Source organism: Lepidothrix coronata, unplaced genomic scaffold (assembly GCF_001604755.1).
Source record: "Lepidothrix coronata isolate B3197 unplaced genomic scaffold, Lepidothrix_coronata-1.0 Scaffold303, whole genome shotgun sequence".
In the NCBI taxonomy this organism is placed as follows: Eukaryota; Metazoa; Chordata; class Aves; order Passeriformes; family Pipridae; genus Lepidothrix; species Lepidothrix coronata.
In genome coordinates this window covers 393516-410757 of record NW_016690483.1, presented here as the reverse complement: position 1 = coordinate 410757, position 17242 = coordinate 393516, and the positions used below count along the sequence as shown (strand labels likewise).

The window sequence follows — 17242 nt, the reverse complement described above, 5'->3', positions numbered from 1 at the left end:
ACGGCCATGCTCCTGCAGCCAGTGGAGCTGATTTTCACAAGTGACAACAACTTCTACACTTTATAAGAAATACAGGTTATTGTGCATCCAGCAGAGCAATGCCATGTGCCTAGTCCAGTGCATATTACTAAATTTTTGCCCCTCTTCTTTCTAAGTGTATATAAAAAATATCAGATGCCGGTGTTTCTTTTTTTACTGGGACACTTCTGGAGGACAAGAAACGTACAGTTTTCTCAGACTTTATTGACAGCCAGAGGAATTAAGTGGTTAAAAGAAATGGGCACAAAAGGTTTAATTAGCCTGACTAAAACTCACTCTCTCTCTTATTCTGGGGTGCTCATAATACCACTAGGTCCCCCAGGACCTTTCAGAATCTATTAGCAAAGGCAAGGTAAGCAAAATGTGATATTCTGGATTCACTTTTAGGTCATCTCTACACACTGAAGATTATTTAGCTTTTTTTTTTCCAAAGCAATCCTCAAAACATTATTTTACTTCATAGAAAAATACTGCAGGGGAAGAAAAAAAAACCAAAAAACCCACCCTTGGGTCTAACATACTTCTATAATATTTTCTATGAGGAAATTTTTACAACTGTATCTTTTTTTACTATTAAACTATGCTACTTTGTTCCTGCTGAAGATTATTATCTTTTAAAAGTGTTTCAAGAAAGAAATTCAGTATAAATGTGACAACTGTTATCTTGTATGAACATATGCAAAATTACAAGAACATAGGCTTTTGCTCACATAATATCATTTCTTTCTCCTACATATGCTTGTGATACTTAAAAACTATATTTTTCCTTTCAGAATAAAAGTCTGCATATAACGGAAAAAATTATATAGATACCCATTATTTTAAAAATATAGAATGAGAGACAGAAAGGACCAGAAAACCTGCCAAATATCAGTCTCATGCTCTAAATAATACCCTAAAATTAAAATATGTCTTGCAAGAAGGACCAAGAAAGATTATGACTTTCTTAAAATGCAGTCTATCTCTGCCTCAAAACACACTATTAAGAATGTTCTGACTTGTTACACATGTGGCAAGTAAGCTAGAAGGGAAGTTTCTGTGGTCTCTGCAGCAAAGAGCAACTCCTTTGCTCCACATGTGCTTTTCTGGGAAGATGAAGGAGCTTGTTCCCTTGCGTGGCTCAGTTGGCAAGACATTCTGCAAAGCAACACTCCACTAACCATTATTTCTGCTTTCCACAAAGCTCAGTCTTTGATAAGGCACAATAATTTAAAATTCCCAATGCTGTTCTGCTTCCCCTGACAGTGATACAGTATTATCACAAGTGCATCCTCCTCGACAGCAATGTGATGCTATAAAGTTCCGCTAAATTTATCGAGGAGCCTTTTTCCAGCAGTTAGCTATAACACAGTACAATGGTTATCCTCCTAAATGATAATTAAGCTTTGGGGTAACATTTAATTGAAAATGTACTGTGAAAATCAACAAGTCAGCTTTTTCAAGTCAAGGCTGCTTGGTTCACAATACCTTTCAATGTGATTTTGTTTAACAGTAATCCATGACAAAAATATATGAATCTAATCCTGTTTCCTCTGGAGATCATTTGAAAACACTTAACCCTCTGGACAGTTCTGTGGTTTGAATAATTTCACAGTATTAGTCAAGGGTTAACCTTTTTCTACAAATATTGTACCTTTTCAGTAAGAAATAACATGATCTGATCAGTAACTATATTCTATTAGTAACATAATTGACTTGTTTCCTTAAAAAAAAAAATTAAAAAAATGAAAAATCAAGAGGGTTAATTTTCACAGGATCACCAATTATGTATGTAACAGACCGTATTCCTTGAATATAGTCCCTTGATCAATAATCATGTTGAAAAGAGCCATGGGCAGCCTGGGGATGAGGGGGGATGGAGCAGACAGGATGAAGCACCCACCCTGCACTAGCTAGGAAGTAACTTTCTGAGCAGTTCTGTCCTCCCATCCAAGATCCAAAGAAATTTGTTGCCATCTTTTCCCTATCTCACTGAGTTGTCTTGAGCATCAGCAAATCATACAGCCCGACAGGAGCAGGCTGCCAACCCAGTGCTCCCCCCCAAGGTGTGTGTGTGTGTGTCACTGAGCTCATTTTGGAGGAGCTTCAGTGTGACTCCAGTGCCCCACACACCTACTGAGAGTTTGTGACCAACAGCCGAACCCGGAGTGTATCCTTGAGTTCAGCTTCCTCCCAAAGGGATGCAGGGCACATCCTCTGGCACATGGACTGATGCACAGTCGTAAGCAAGGAATCTGACATCTGAGAATTCGCCTCAGAAATGCACTTCTGATCCGAGCTAAAACATGAACCTGGATGGACCTCTGCTACAGTACACCTATGGCATCCTGTAAGAGACCCCTTGTGGCCACCAACTTTCAGGCAGGATTAGTTTCTTTTCCATGCTGGATGATTAATTCTATTTTTAGTCGCTACTTTGTGCAAATCCAAGCAGAGAAAGAGGATGCCTGTGTGTGACTGAAAGCTGAATTTGGTTCCATGTCAAAATAAGGACGCAGAAAGAGGATTATATCTACTAGAAGGAAGAAATAGAGCATATGATACTGAATCCCCTAGGGAAACTGGTTTCTGAGATGAAGTTTGCAGTAATCTCATCATAATTAAAACAAAATGAAATTTATGATATCTCATTTCCCTGCCACTTTATTGTTTAGGTGTCATTGTCAAAGACTCTGCAGAAATCTAGGAAGAGACAGCCTCTGCCCCAAGGAGTTTCCAGTCTAACTCAGGAAGAAGTAAACACTGAATAGCTCAGGAAAGAAAGTAAAGCCTTCGGCAATGAATAAATACCTTTATGTTTTCACAAAGGTCATTCTCACCAAAAGTGAGACAAAGCAGGGAATGGAGAACCTGTCTTTACTGCTGTGGCATGGAAGAGAACAGAACAGAAAAGGGAATGGGTGAATGCAGAGGTGGATTGAGGGTTGAAGAGGAAACTTGAAGAGAAAGGATGTATTTAAAGAATAATGCAAAGGTGTAAGTGACCACTGTCACCTCCAAGAGCAAAAAAGTTTTCATCCAATAATAGAGAAAGAAGGAAAGAAAGCACAGACAACAAGTAGGAGAAGTGACACATACCAAAGGAAGGCTGTGGATAAATTTGAGAGCATTATTTTGGGCACACTTTGTCACAAAGTGCAGATATAGATTTTCCTTTTTTATTGAAATACTACTATAAAAATCCTTGACAATGTTACACAAAATTATATAAAGAAAAATGTCATGCTCTTTAAAAGAGTGAGGGTACAGGTGAGGAAATCAATTCAACTAAATAATTCCAAAGAAGTGCTAGGACATCACCATTTCATTTTAGATATTAACACAGTTACATAACATGTAACTATACAAGTGATAGCAAGTTAACATAACATATAAGTGATTTAAAGGCTTGTCATGAATGCTATTCATCTGCTAGATGCAACTCTGGTTTTCCATTCATATTTTATAGAAGCTCCAACAGAACTATTTTTTTTTCTTTCTTTCACCCGCTATATCTTCAGAGTGCAATTACAACTTTTACACTAAGCAGCAAGTATCTTTCCTCCTTACTTAGTAAGCACCTCCCCAGCTTTCCTTGCAGCACTGTCTCTTCCTCAAGGCTGAAGACTAGAAATCTGGGCTGACACTGTGATTAGCTTGGAAATGGAGTATATAGAAAAATTAGGAAAACAAATTCTCCTTATTTCTCTCCAAAGAGGACTTGTGAAAATGGTTGGGCACTGTGTGGGTTGCTCTAGAGTACATGGTCTTCCTCTTGCTAACCAGGAGTAAAATCCCTCAGGAGAAACCCACAACATTTCTTCTTCCCAACTGCATTCCCAATATTTTCAGAAGTCTAGTAAACTGTCTCATAATTATTTAATATGTGATAATGGTGATCTAATTATTCTACCTTACTTGAACTGCCAGAATGTGTCCAATAAGTTAAGGGTGCTATCACTGCAGGAGCTCTCTTAGGAGGAGAAAAATGTCTAGAAAATTTTTAGCTTATCCAAGTCTTATTTATGGCACAAGAAAACACAGTTTGAGTTCATCTTGCATAAAGGGAAAGCGTATGGCAAAAGGCCACACCTGCACCTTGAAATTTTCTGGTTTAAGCTTCTTTCCTGTCAAACATAACAAAATCTAACATTATTTTTAGACTGTCTTCACTGCATGTTAGGAACCATGCAGTCCATTATATGTTATGGGGGTAAATGAGAGTGTGTATAGATTTCTCTGCCTCTTATGATCAGAAAATAGAGAAAAACAGACATTCTATTATTATAAAGACACAAGACTAAGCTGAAAGTGGAAGAGGCAAAATAGATTATAAACCAGGGGTCAGGGACCATCATAGATTATGTACAGACAACACTGACACTTCTTTTTTCACCAGCACAGTCTGTTCTGAGAGCCTGTGTGGGGAAGGAAGAAAGATCATCTGTGAGCATGGTAGATGGATTTTTGAGCTCTCTGTCATTCTTTCATTCTTGGCTCTCTTCAGTCTCCCACTCTTGTCATCCTCTGTCTTTCTTCTTATTGCCCAGAAAGAGTAGCTCTAAACCAACAAACAAGTGCAAGTCTGGAAAAGGTGCCTGGTTTTTTTCTGGGAAGGGCATGGGAGAGCTCAGCTGCTGCTCCCTTTGAACAAAACTGACAGCCCCTCATTTGGTTGATACCAGACAGCTCAGCAGCCAGAGAAGAACTCTCTTACTCTGTAAGTTAATATTAGGCAATGAAACTGCGTATGCCATTACAGTTCAAAGAAACTGATTACTCCTCTGATGTGTTGCCAAATTATTAGAATAATGACACTATTTTTTTTTTTTTCAAGTGTACTGGTGTGTCTTCTCAATTCTTTCTTTTTTAACCCTATGCTTTAATAACTGTTGAACTTCAGAAAGAAATGTTTTATTTTTATTCAAAGGCGATCTGGGTGCTGTTTCAGGAGGAATTCTTTTATATATATATAATGTACAGGATATTAGCCCCCTAACAGAGACAAAATAAAATCTCTTTATTTTCCCCCTCTGGTGTTATCCTCCTTTAGACTTGGAAAGCAAACATTTAAAAATGCATGCTGTTAGTGGGCTGTGTAGCACTACACTGCTCTGTCAAAGTGAATATTGTGATAAATTATGTCAGTCTGTTCATACTTACAATCATCTTCCACTTCCTCATACCAAAGCATGTGAGCAGACATGAAATCTCTCCACAAAACAGAGGAAAAAGAAAACAACAGCAAAATATTTCTTGGCAAAGTGTATCCCAACTTTGCTGCTCCAGTGGCTTTTGCTGAATTAGGCTTGTCCCTGCATAATGCCAGATGTGTCCCCGCACAAGCCCCAGCAGCTCTGCAGAGGAGAGGGCAGGAATCCCCCGGGTGGGATGCCGCTCTGGGCTGGCTGCCGGCAGGGTCTGCGGCGTCCTGAGCAGGGAGAGGCAGGGATCCTCACTTCCACCCGGCCGGCATGGTAACTAATGCCAGTGCTCTTTGGAGGCCCCTAAATGTTTCAAATTCCAGGACCTGCGCAGAAGCAATGCTCTGTGCTTCCCTCAAAACAAAGTTGATTTCCCATAATAGGACAGCCCATGCACTCGACATATAAGGCTCTGCTTCCAGGGTGGCATGTGCAATGGATTTAAATTATGTGTTGCGGCTTCCCAAGGAACATTTAGGCTACAAAGCGGGGGCAAGGAAAAGGAAAATTCTGCTGCTTCCTTTGCGCAGTTCCCCTGAGATCCCTATGGAGCAGATTCGCTCCCTTCCCAGCAAATGACCCCCAGCCCATCCCCAGAGAGGATCCTCCCTTTCTGGGAGAGGAGCAGTAACCGTCCCTGACTTCTGGGATTTCAGCATTGCTCCCAAGCAGAGGAAAAAATAAACAAACCCAAAAATAGTGCTGTCACCAAACTGAGTGTGTAAATGCTAACACAATCTGTGATGTCAGTAGCTGATTTAAAAAAAAAAAAAAAGGCAAAAACTATTGACTTACAATTGACCTTTCCACTCCCAACAAAACCACGCAGTACTGCAGCCCAGAAGCTGAGGAAGCAGAGGAGGGAGTGTACTCAAGCTGCCTGTCACTTTCTCTTTAAAAGTGGGAACATCCTTTCACTCCCAAATCCCAAAAGCTGCTGGACCCAAACAGGTGGAAGCTGGGCTGATGCTCTCCCTGTACATTCAGTCCCAGGCCTCTTTAGTTTACACAGGAAGGAAAACTAGGCCTTCACACAGTAAATAGGAACAGGACTGTGGCATCCTTCACCCAAACCCACATTTTATAGGGCTGCTTTCTACAGTATATACTTTGTACAGCATGTATGGCTTTTAGAGACAGGCCATATTAAATCATGGTTTTATTTGAAAAGTCATTTGAAAAAATACTCTTACACTGTTCATTACTTTTAAAAATCGATCCCTAAAAGCCTCAAAATTTTTCAATTTTAAAGCTTAAGTGTTTAGTCATGGTGATTACAAATTTATAAGTAAATTTCTGAATTATACAGACACAAACATTATAAACACAAATGTGAAACATGTAATATAACTTTACAGCCAGTGGCATTTTCTACACTGATAGTCAAATTAATACACTGAAGAACCTGGATGTACAGTACACGCCAACAGACTCCTAAGGATTAATTTGCAGCCCACGGGAACTGCGAGTCATGAACTGATGTAGAAAATAATCTGAAGCAGAGCAGAGCATACTGTGACAGCAGCAGCATTTTGATTATTTGAGGGAAAAGGAGACTGAGAAAATTCATGAAAGGAACTGCTTATTGTGCAAAATTTCTGTATTAAAATACCTAAGGTCACCCTTAATAGCACACGCTGTCAATAACTGAGACTCAGTAATGTACTTATAGTCTACAAGTGAAAGTTATCTGGAAGGTAGGTGTCTGATGCTAGAACTGTGATCCTCCTGGCTTCTATTCATTTCAAGGTGACAAACTTTTCCTTCAAAACTTTTCAGGTGCCTGAATCTCTGTTTCTAAATATGACCAGATTACCTTCATCTCAACAGAGATCTGCAGTCTGTTTTTACACCTAACTCTACTCATAATCTACAAGAATTCATGGGGATTATCCATCCTCTCGAATAATGGCTTTGAGACCATCAGAGAATATTTGGATCAGGCTCTGCAAGAAATACGGTGCTACTCAATACTTTCTTCTAAAACATGGCCCAAAGAAGTGTCTAGTGGTAATATTTACAATAAATTACAAATTAAACAATCTTCCAGATGAAGGAAATTCAGATTTGCTTCCTCTCTTCTTGCCAGGGGAGTTCAAAACTCTGCTTCCTCAAAAGAACACCTGAGTCATTCGCTGGAGGGCAGAAACCTTCAGCCTAGAAAAAATTTCCTTCCTCCTATTGATGGTCCTCCAGTTAATGGGGAAAGAGTCATAATTTGTTGGGCCATAGAAAAATAACAAAAGTGAGTGTTCATATCTACTGGGTATTTAGCTGTGTTTGAATTTCTAGCTTTGTTGGTTTTTTGGGGGAGGACTGTAACAAAATTGAGAGGCTCTCAAAAAACTTAATACTATCTTCAGCAGCTATGAATGCCGTGACTGGCTAACTCTGACAAACATCAAGTCAACTGAAAAGAGGTTTAATATGCATCTCTTAGTCCCTACCAGCCAGCATCGTGTGCACTTTTATTTCATGGATAATGTGGAACAGGTTTGTCATTTTGACACACCAAGTTTTCTTATTTATAAAGGGCTTTTTTGTCTGAACCAGCATTAAAAGCTCTGTCTATCTTCAAAAACAGAGAGCAAGTCACAGCCACTTTAGCTTTATGTCAAGTAATTACTGTACACTCAATAAATGCTGGTAGTCAGAGACTGCCTGCCTCACCCTTCCTTCTAGATGCTGCAAGTAGCAGGCTCTGACCCGCAGCAGCTCTGCTCAGTGCTCTGAGACTACAGTGCCTGTGCTACAAGGCAGGGAAGAAACAAGCTTCAAAGTTACAAATAATTTGGAAAATGCAGAAAATCTAGAATGATAAAAATTTATTTTTTTTTCTTAATCACTGTTGTCAGCTTTACTTTAATGTTGCCTTCCTCTTTCACAATCAGTAATGGGTTAAATGAAAGAAAATTGTCATCTTCACAGAAATGGTTCGGGTGACTTCCAGCCTCCCATTAACAAATGCTTTATACAGAGGCTGTTTATTTCCCTGCTTGAGAAGTCCTTTCAAAGCCTAAGTATTGATAAAGATGAAAATATCTCCTTTCTGATGGCATGAGTGTGACAGCAATGCAGAGTTGGAGAAAATGCCGAAGAGGCCAGCAGCTATCTGAAAACAAGACTCAACAATAAACTGCCTGTTCAGTCACTATGTAGGGAATTGGGTTCAGCATATGTCAGCATGGCTATAGAAAAGAAATGGATTTCAACATCCAAATTTGGCAGCCACGTTTATTGTCTCAGTAAGCTAAACCAGAGGGAGGTTAGGACTTGAGGATAATGGTCAAACATCAGGCTGGACGTGGGAACCAAGTTCTTAGTTCTCTAACTCTTCTTCTCCTGTACCTTAATAAAGGGCTACATTGAAATTCAGGACTTCTCTGGCAGAGGAAAAAAAAAGACACAATTGGAAAATTACGCTTTTGACATAATTGATATGGGAGGAGAGGTCCCCAGTTCAACATAAATAAATCAAATAACTTCATGTTAACAACCTCCATAGAGTAACAAATCTTCCATCACACTGTAATTTACTCTGATACAAGCACCTAACAAATCCCCAACAGAGCAAAGCACACCATATTGCCATTTGTAGCGTCTATCTCCTTTCCTGTTGACAGATAAAACAGGAAAATAACAAATAGGTAGAATGCCACACAGAACTGATTTACAAACCTCTTATGACTTTTTAAACATCCCAGTGGCACGTGTTGTTTGCCAATACAACTCAACATCAGGCAGAGTGCTTACAGCATAAACCTAAGACAGATGATATTTTGATTATAATTTCAGAAAGCATTTCAACCTTTATTCCACCCTGTTTTTAACTCCCTGCCAATGTTGACACCCCCCCCCCCAAAAAAAAATACAGGCAATCCAAGCCTGTCGTTCAGTTCAGCCATTAAGCTCATAATGAGATGTCTCTGTGCTCTTGCCAGTATTTGCAAATCTATCACATCTATCTGTGTGGGAAGAAGTGCTGAGCTGTAGGGACTACTGGACTGATGTAAAGGAAGAACTGGGATGGGATTCTTTAAAGCACTAATGTGCAGAGTAGGGTTTTGCCCTGGTGGTATATTGGCTCTGAGCCTTTTTATTATTCACTTCCTGTTATGACAAATAGACANAGGAAAAACAAATATTTGGCAGCTTTATGACAACAGAAGTAAAAAAGCAGCTTCCAATTTTCCTGTGAAATAGGCAAGAAAAAAAAAAAAGAAAATCTTTCCAATGCAAGTCACTGAAGGACTTTTTTCTTTCGTTTCTTAGCCTATTTTTACTTCAAAAAGGCGTATGTTGTAGAGATTTTTAGTACAGGATGCAAGGGGGTTCTTTTTTCTCTATATGTTTATTTGATCTTCAAACCAGAAAATAAAAGAGGAGAAAAAAAAAAAAAAGCCCACCAAAATCTTGCTCTTAATTCTGAAGGGAGTAGTAGGTTTTGGCTTCCAAAGTGGAGTACATAAATATAAGTTTATAGTCAGAATATTGGTAGTCAATACAATGATAAAGACAAAGCCCTCTCATGGGCAAGGTATGTTACAACAATTCACTGGTTTTTTGTATCATGAAACACTTCTGTTTGAAAACACGCTCTAGCAAACAAACCAGCATATTGGTTTGTTACCGTGTTTGTGCTATCCCCAGGAAAGCTATCTCCTTCATGTCATGGGCACTGTGAAATAAAGGTTACTCTTTTTTGGAGGCCATCTAGCAAAAAGAAGGGCTGGGCTAACTTGTTACTCGTTCAACATAACAAGTAACTCTCAGAAAACAAGCAGTAATCACTATCCATTTGGAAAGCTTCATCTAAAGAACAACCAATCCTTTTTACCTAGTGGAACTCTCCTGAGTGAGAGGTCTTGAGCAGATTTAGCAGGAAAGCATGTCCGTGCTTTGTAGATCTTTATTCTCAAACCCTGTCAATTCTCCAACTTTCAGAAACTTTCACCTCAGCAGAAAAGAAATCATTCTTTACTGGAGTCAGTTGGACCTGAGTACTCAGGAGATATACTGAGCCATCAAAAGGAAAGTGTAAAAAAGGATAGCAAATTATTTAAAAACTAATATTAAGAGTACAAAGAAGAGAAGAGGAAGAAGATTTTAATTACTGATATATATATGGTAGGAGCCAAAGTAATAAAGAAGAATTAGAATTACTCATTTATGCTTATACAATGTCTGGTCTTGATCACTCTAGAGAGGCTGATACAACCAGAAGGGAGAATATCTTATTAACTAATATTCCTTTCTCTAGATTTAGGCATGTAACTCAGTCCAATCACCATAAGCATCCCACATAATCTACAGAGAGGATTCTCCTCTGGAGAGTGCCTGCGTATCTAAAATAGGCTCCTGCCCCAAAATGCCCTTAGTGGAGCAGGGGAGTGTCTTTCTCTGGATTTCTGTTGTGTTGGTCCATTGTTGGTTTTGTGTTCAGACTATGAAATGCTAATGTCAGGCTGTCCTTCTCTTCCCTGTCTTCTCAACATCCACAGGAAGAAAATCTGAGCCCACAGACCAGAAATGAGAAATATCATAAGGTCCTCCAGTTCAACAGAAAAGTCACTGGTGCAGTTATTTTCTCAGGTTGGGTACAAACTACTGCATGTGAAATTCACCCCATTCTGAAAGCCACTGCAACTCACCCAAGGGAATTCTGTATTCAGTGTCACCAACATTACAGAGGAACTCTTCCCAGACTCCACAATACTTAAATGAAACTGATAATAACTTGATAACTTGCATCAAACATAAATGGTGAAATACTAACCAATTTTTATGCACTCACACACATTCACATGCACGTATGTCACGGAGAGAGCGAGTGCACTCACAGGGAAGCTACTGGCGATGCTAATGTGTGCGTGTGCATATTTAGTACTTCTTTTAAGAGGACCCAATTTCACAAAGTTGAAGACAATTACAGAACCTCATCAGCGAGGAGAAAGAAGTTAAACAGAGAAATGTGAACGATAATTGGAAGGTGTTCGAAAACACTGCTCAGGCCTGCAATGTCATTGCTAAGAAAATAAGTTTCTCTAGTTGAAAACAAACAACTGCAAACAAAAACAAATTTAGTCTAGAAGACACGCAGGTATTTAAAAAACAAAAGCAAACACAATATGTAAGGAGCAGAGGAAAAATGCCAAGCTGATTGCAAAGAATATCAATAAGGAACTAAGAGGTAATTATGAATCAGAGTCAACAATCCATACGTACGATACAGAGAATTCACCTAGGTCTGCAGGCAAGCTGCATCAGCTCTGCCAAAGACAACTCAAGGTCACTTGGCATAGCAAAAGTGCTAGCTGCTCACATATACACAGTTTGCTTTAGGGAAACACAACTCGAACGCCAGCCGCCTACGCAGTATCCCGGTCACCCCATCATGTAATCCCTCGGCTTTATTCTCCTCCAGTCCACGTTTCAGCTGTGTCCAGTTTTGACACAACAGTTTATGAAAGCCATAGATAAACTGGAGAGCACTTTGCATCACAAATATCTGAACAGTCTTCTTTGTAAAAAAAGACTGAGGGAACACTACATGTTTAGTCTGGAAAGAAAAGGCAAAGAAGAACATAGCTGCTGCCTTTCAGCATCTAAAGATCACAACACTCCATTATTTTTCACATGTGCCAAGGAGAGGGACATCACTAGGGTAAAATCAACTTAGATTTGATATTACGAGGAAACTCTGGGAATACCAAATTACTTGCATATATGAGAACACAGAGGTCAAAAGAACTTTTACACTGAAGCTTGTAAGGAAAAGTTTAACAAATTGTTCCAGGGTAACAAAGTCTATTTGATCTATCTCAACCCTTGCAGTAGATGAAATCTAATGCCTTTCAGCTCTGTATTTCTGTAACTCTCTGAAACAAGAATTGCAGAGTAGCTAATATGACCAGTCATATACAGTTCAAGTTTGTATTCATCTCTTAAACAAAATAATTGTGTTGTGAAAGGAGAGCAGCCCAATGGATACAGGAGTACACACTGACAATCTGGAGACCTAAATTTGATTAGCAGTTCTGCCAGTCACTCATTACTCAACTTCTGCCTTTTTTTTCTCCTTTCCCACATAGAAAACAAACACAAACTAAACAAGTGCTAAGCATTAGCCTGATTAATTATTGTTTAAGATAGGTGACAAATTGCCTAATATATAGGACTATTAAAGGTCTGTGTTTTAATTACATTGATTTCACCCTAAGTCTCCCTAGATGACAATTGCTCAAAGCCTTAGTTACAGTGGCAAAAGACTGTCACATTAAATCTGTGAAGACTGGGCTATTATGACAGCAAATTATGATGACAAAATTCTGTTAGTTCAAGTCTAATGAGACATCAGTGCACACACTAGGATGAATGTTAAATTATTTCTGTGTGGGTCTATATGCAGGTTAGTACATCAAGATGATGGCAAACTGAAGTTAATGCAAGTCTGCAGAGCTCACATTACAAATGTCAAGATGATTGCAAAATGATGCCATTGCAAGTGAACTATGATTAAAAAATAGGCTCCTAAACACAAAAATGTATTAGGAGAATGTAAAAATAAAACCACAGAAAATAAAACCAAACAAAATTCTCCTTAAAGCAAAAAACATACTGGATACCACTAGTGCTGCAAATCAATTCCTTTCCAAACTGGCCAATGTTGATCAGGGGGACACAAAGCCAGGATGAGACTGCCTTACAACTAACTGCCAGTAAATTCTGAGTAATGGTATCACTAGGATATTTTTTCCACTAAAAATAGGTAATTGACTCTGTAGAAATATAAACAATTTTTGAAAACGTGCTTAAGATTATTGTCCTATGAGAGAATCCAGTTTGGTCAGGAAATTCCTTCCTAAATTTAATCATATTGATGTTTTTCTTTCTTGTATTCTGGCAGGGTTAGTAGCACATGTCTAGTATGAGATTATTCATTAGGCCCAAAAGAAATTAATCCAGTCTCAGGTAAATTCAAATACATAGGATCCACAGCATTATAAGATTAGAAAGATTAGACATTTAATATGCAGAGTGTTCATAATATTTTAATGTGATTAAGTCAGTAACACCAAAGATCTGGCAGTATATTTCCTAAGTGCAATGTTTAAATACTTCTAACATATGAGGGAAAAAAAAATAATTCAAAACCTGAAAAAGTATTTTTTTTCTGCATTTGAAGTCCTTTCTTCTCATTATAATTTTTCTATCTACTGCTAAATATAAGAGGTACACTGCATTTCCAGTTTGGCAACAGCAGGTACTTTGTGTCCTTTCAAAAGACTGGCACATCTATCTAGCTGTATGACTCTCTATCTGTAATGTTTTCCATCTTCTTATCACCCAAAATATGTGATACTCAGTACCTGATGAATTACACTGGTGAACTGAAGTGCTTTGGTTAAATAACAGCCTTTGTCAAGTACTTTAGGTAGTGCCTGACCTTTAGATGGAAAACATGCATAATTTTCTTCCATCTAGTAGAGAAGAAAATGAAAAATTTTATTTTATTGAAAATTTATACATTTTTATTGAGCAAATTACACATCCTATTCAGCAAAATATCAGAATGGCAAAATATCACTCAAAAACTCCAAATCTTAACTTATTTCAGAGATAAGTACAGAGTGGTTTGTGCATTTGTCAGAATTTTCAAAATAGTTCCTTGGCTAATAAATTAGTAGTTGGAGTACAGAAAAGGAGATCAAAATGATGGGTCCAGGGCTCCAAGTAACTCAGATTACAGACTGAAATTTGTAAGAGTCATTATCACTGCATACATTATATTAAAATTCATGTAGCTTTTCTAGAGATACACACACATACCACCTGAAGGCATGGATTTTTAGAAGACTGGGAAATCAGTATATCCAGCTACTCACTAAGTTCTCTGTTGGCATGGAACCTCTGCCAGCTGAAACTACCTGTGAATCTAAACCAAACATAGGAAAGAAAACACAGACTGAAAGCTATAAAGGATGAACCATACAGTGGTCCCTCATTCTGCCTGTTGAGTTTAAACTTACTAAATATATTCCAGTGAAGACATATGCTCTGATGGCAAGGATATAAGATCTGTAGAATTCACTGAATTCAGTGATGTTCTATAACACAGACAAAGAATAGATGATGGGGAAAATCGCTGATTGCTTTTTAAATTATTAATTATAAGCAAAGGCACCTAATTATTATAATGATTTAGAGGAAGTCCAGCTAAGGAGTTTTGAAACTTACAAAGTCTCTCCTCTAAGGAATTATTTCAAATCTTAATTGCTTTAGAATATTTAATTCCATCAGAGCACCTTGAATTACAGGTTGGTTGTTTTGAGGTTTTGTAGCCTGTTAGTTGCTTATGCAATATGTATACAAATGCTTACCACATTCGACCTGTGGGATGACAACAGTCCAAAGGGATTATAAATTGTGTGCAAAAAAATGCTTCCTTTAGAAACACTTCATGTAAGTTTAAAAATTTAATGTAGATCAGAACTAGAGCAGCTTTGCTACCAATATGGAAACCAGGAATTTTTGCAGTCTTTTCTGTTACAGATCCACTAACATACAGCCTGAGTGCCTTTATGTTATGAGTAAAATGCACCTCAAACTATTTTTATGCAATAAATTGTGGCTTATGCATGTTACATAAGTAAAACTAGATGAGATGATATATTAACATTGGAGAAAGTGGTCAACATTTAAAATTCTCTAAAATTAATCAATCCATGGAAGATAGAGTAACATGTCCTCTGTGGAGGACAACAGCAGCACAGGCATTTAGAGAACAGAGTATTGGTTGCAACCTCTGTAGACTTTATGAGAGCAACAGATGACTAAATTTATCCAATACTATTTTAGATGCTTCAAGGTAATTTGCCTAGTCTATACTCACTTCTTCTGAAAGGCACAGGTCTTCTATAGACTTTGTTTGAGAATCACCAGCCCCAGCTAGAAATTCCTTAAAATGTCAAACATTTTAAATGGCCTGTGCATAAACACCTGATTTATTCCCTACCAATGCAGCACAAGTATGACTTCTTCTTTCTTTTTCACAAATAGAAAAATTACTTCAGATTAAAGTAGTCTGTCACTCTTCAATCATTCCAATTACTTATTTTCCCTGTTTGATAAATATATCCATATAAAACTTCTCATGAGGGTATGCTTGACCAGAATACAGATGCATCAAAAACTACTATTACAATTGAAAGAAATATTTTTAAGCCAAAATACACAAATAGACTTAAAATGATTTAATGTTGATACATTTTTCAAGTACAAAATTCATCAAAACCCACAATAAGTACTGCAGCTACTGTGCAAAGCTGTTTCAACATCAGCTCGATAAAAACTGCCAAATGCAATGCCCATTTTTTAAAACCCTCTTCTGGAACTAAAAACCAGTGTATCTAATCACGGTACTGGTCTAATTTCGAGAAATTGCAATAAGAATAGAACTAACAGACACAGATATGAATTAATAGGGAAATACAGTTTACAGGGGGAAACCACACTTCATCTGTCTGGTGGGCTTCTTTGAAGAAGTCAGTGAGCACACCATCAAGAGAAACCTAGTTTATACAATTTAAAGAACTCTCAATACTGCCTCATTAAAGACCTTAAAGAAACAAAGATATCATGGAATAAGAGATCTTCTTTCTCTCATGAACAAATGAATCATTGAAACACAAAAGTGCCAAAAGCATTCAGCTTTCTCAAATGTGTATGTCACGACACATGTATCCCAGATCAGTGCCAGGACTGGTCAACATATAAAGTACAGTGATTATCATTATGTGGATCTCAAAAAAGAAGGCAACTTTCAAGTTTCCTGATAGTGCTAAGGTATTCAGGGAAATAAAATTAAAGTTGGCTCCAGAGAGATGCAGAAGAGTCTCAGAGTGTCAACTGGGCAATAAAAAAAGACATATGAAATTCAGTATTGAGAATATGTGGAGAAAAAGAAATCTCAAATTTACATACTCAGCATGGGCTCTGAACTAGTTATTACCACTCAGGAAACAGATCGTGGAGTTATAAAAGGTCTATGAAAATATCAACTCCATCTTAGAGGCTGTCAAAAAGCAAATCAAATGCTGGCCATTACTATGACAGAAATGGAGAGCACCATACCAAATATGATAATGGTATTATTTAAAGTCTTCAGGTGTTCATACTCTGAATACTGTGGGCTGTTTTACTTCCCCATCACTAAAAAGATATAGGAAGAATAGTAAGGACAACAGAAATGATTGAAAACTAGCAAGAAATGGCTTCTATATAAAGCATTACTAAAGAACAGTCTTCAAGGCAATGTGAGAGGACTGTGAATGAGCATGGAATTTAGGTCCTCTGAGCCTGACAAGGAGGACGAGATCACCCAGAGGATGCACGCCAACTAAAGGAGCACAGAATTCTGCATTGAGGGACTAATCATCTAAACCATGCTAGAAAGGGCCTGAGGCCCAAATAGGCAGGTAACAAGTCCAGGAAGAGGTCCTGGCACCATCACTGACAGTTCTCCAAAATCATCTGCTCAATGTGCAGAGTGGACAAAAAGAGCTGACCCAACACTGGGCCTCCCCACAAGTGCTGGGAGCAAATCAGAAGGGTTGGCTTTGCTGCTGTGGTGTGTCCATACCTGAAGGGCTGTGTGCAGTGCTGGTCTCCAGGAGGATGCAGTGGAGTTAGAGAAGAGCAACTGGAGACAATCAAGGAGCTGTAGATCCTGCCTTAGAAGCAGACTCAAAGAGCTGGGAGGCTTCGGTTTCTAGAGGAGAAGGCTCAGAGGAGATAGGACAGATAGGACTGAGGCTTGAAATCCATGAAGGGGGCGAACAAGCTGAATAAATTATTTACTGAATTTTTTAATACAATCGATTTGAAAGACAAAAAAGAAAGTATTTCTTCAGCCAGTGGGCTATCAGCTTCTGGATTTTGCTGCACAAGGAGGTTATGGAGGCAGATGCTTATTACCTGGTTTAAAACAGAGTTAGATAAATTCATGGACAACAGGTCTG

At 38.3% G+C, this 17242-nt stretch overlaps 1 protein-coding gene across 1 annotated transcript in view; it reads right to left on the bottom strand.

Annotated features, from left to right (window-relative positions):
• The window catches only part of LOC108508539 (dystrophin-like), a gene marked incomplete at its 3' end in the record, with an annotated part of 198958 nt that extends 193628 nt beyond the window's left edge, over positions 1-5330 (bottom strand). The window contains exon 1 of the mRNA XM_017837392.1: positions 5182-5330. Within this exon, the coding sequence (XP_017692881.1) occupies positions 5182-5224 (43 nt within the window). The remainder of the gene's footprint in view (positions 1-5181) is intronic.
• Between the last annotated feature and the right edge of the window lie 11912 nt (positions 5331-17242).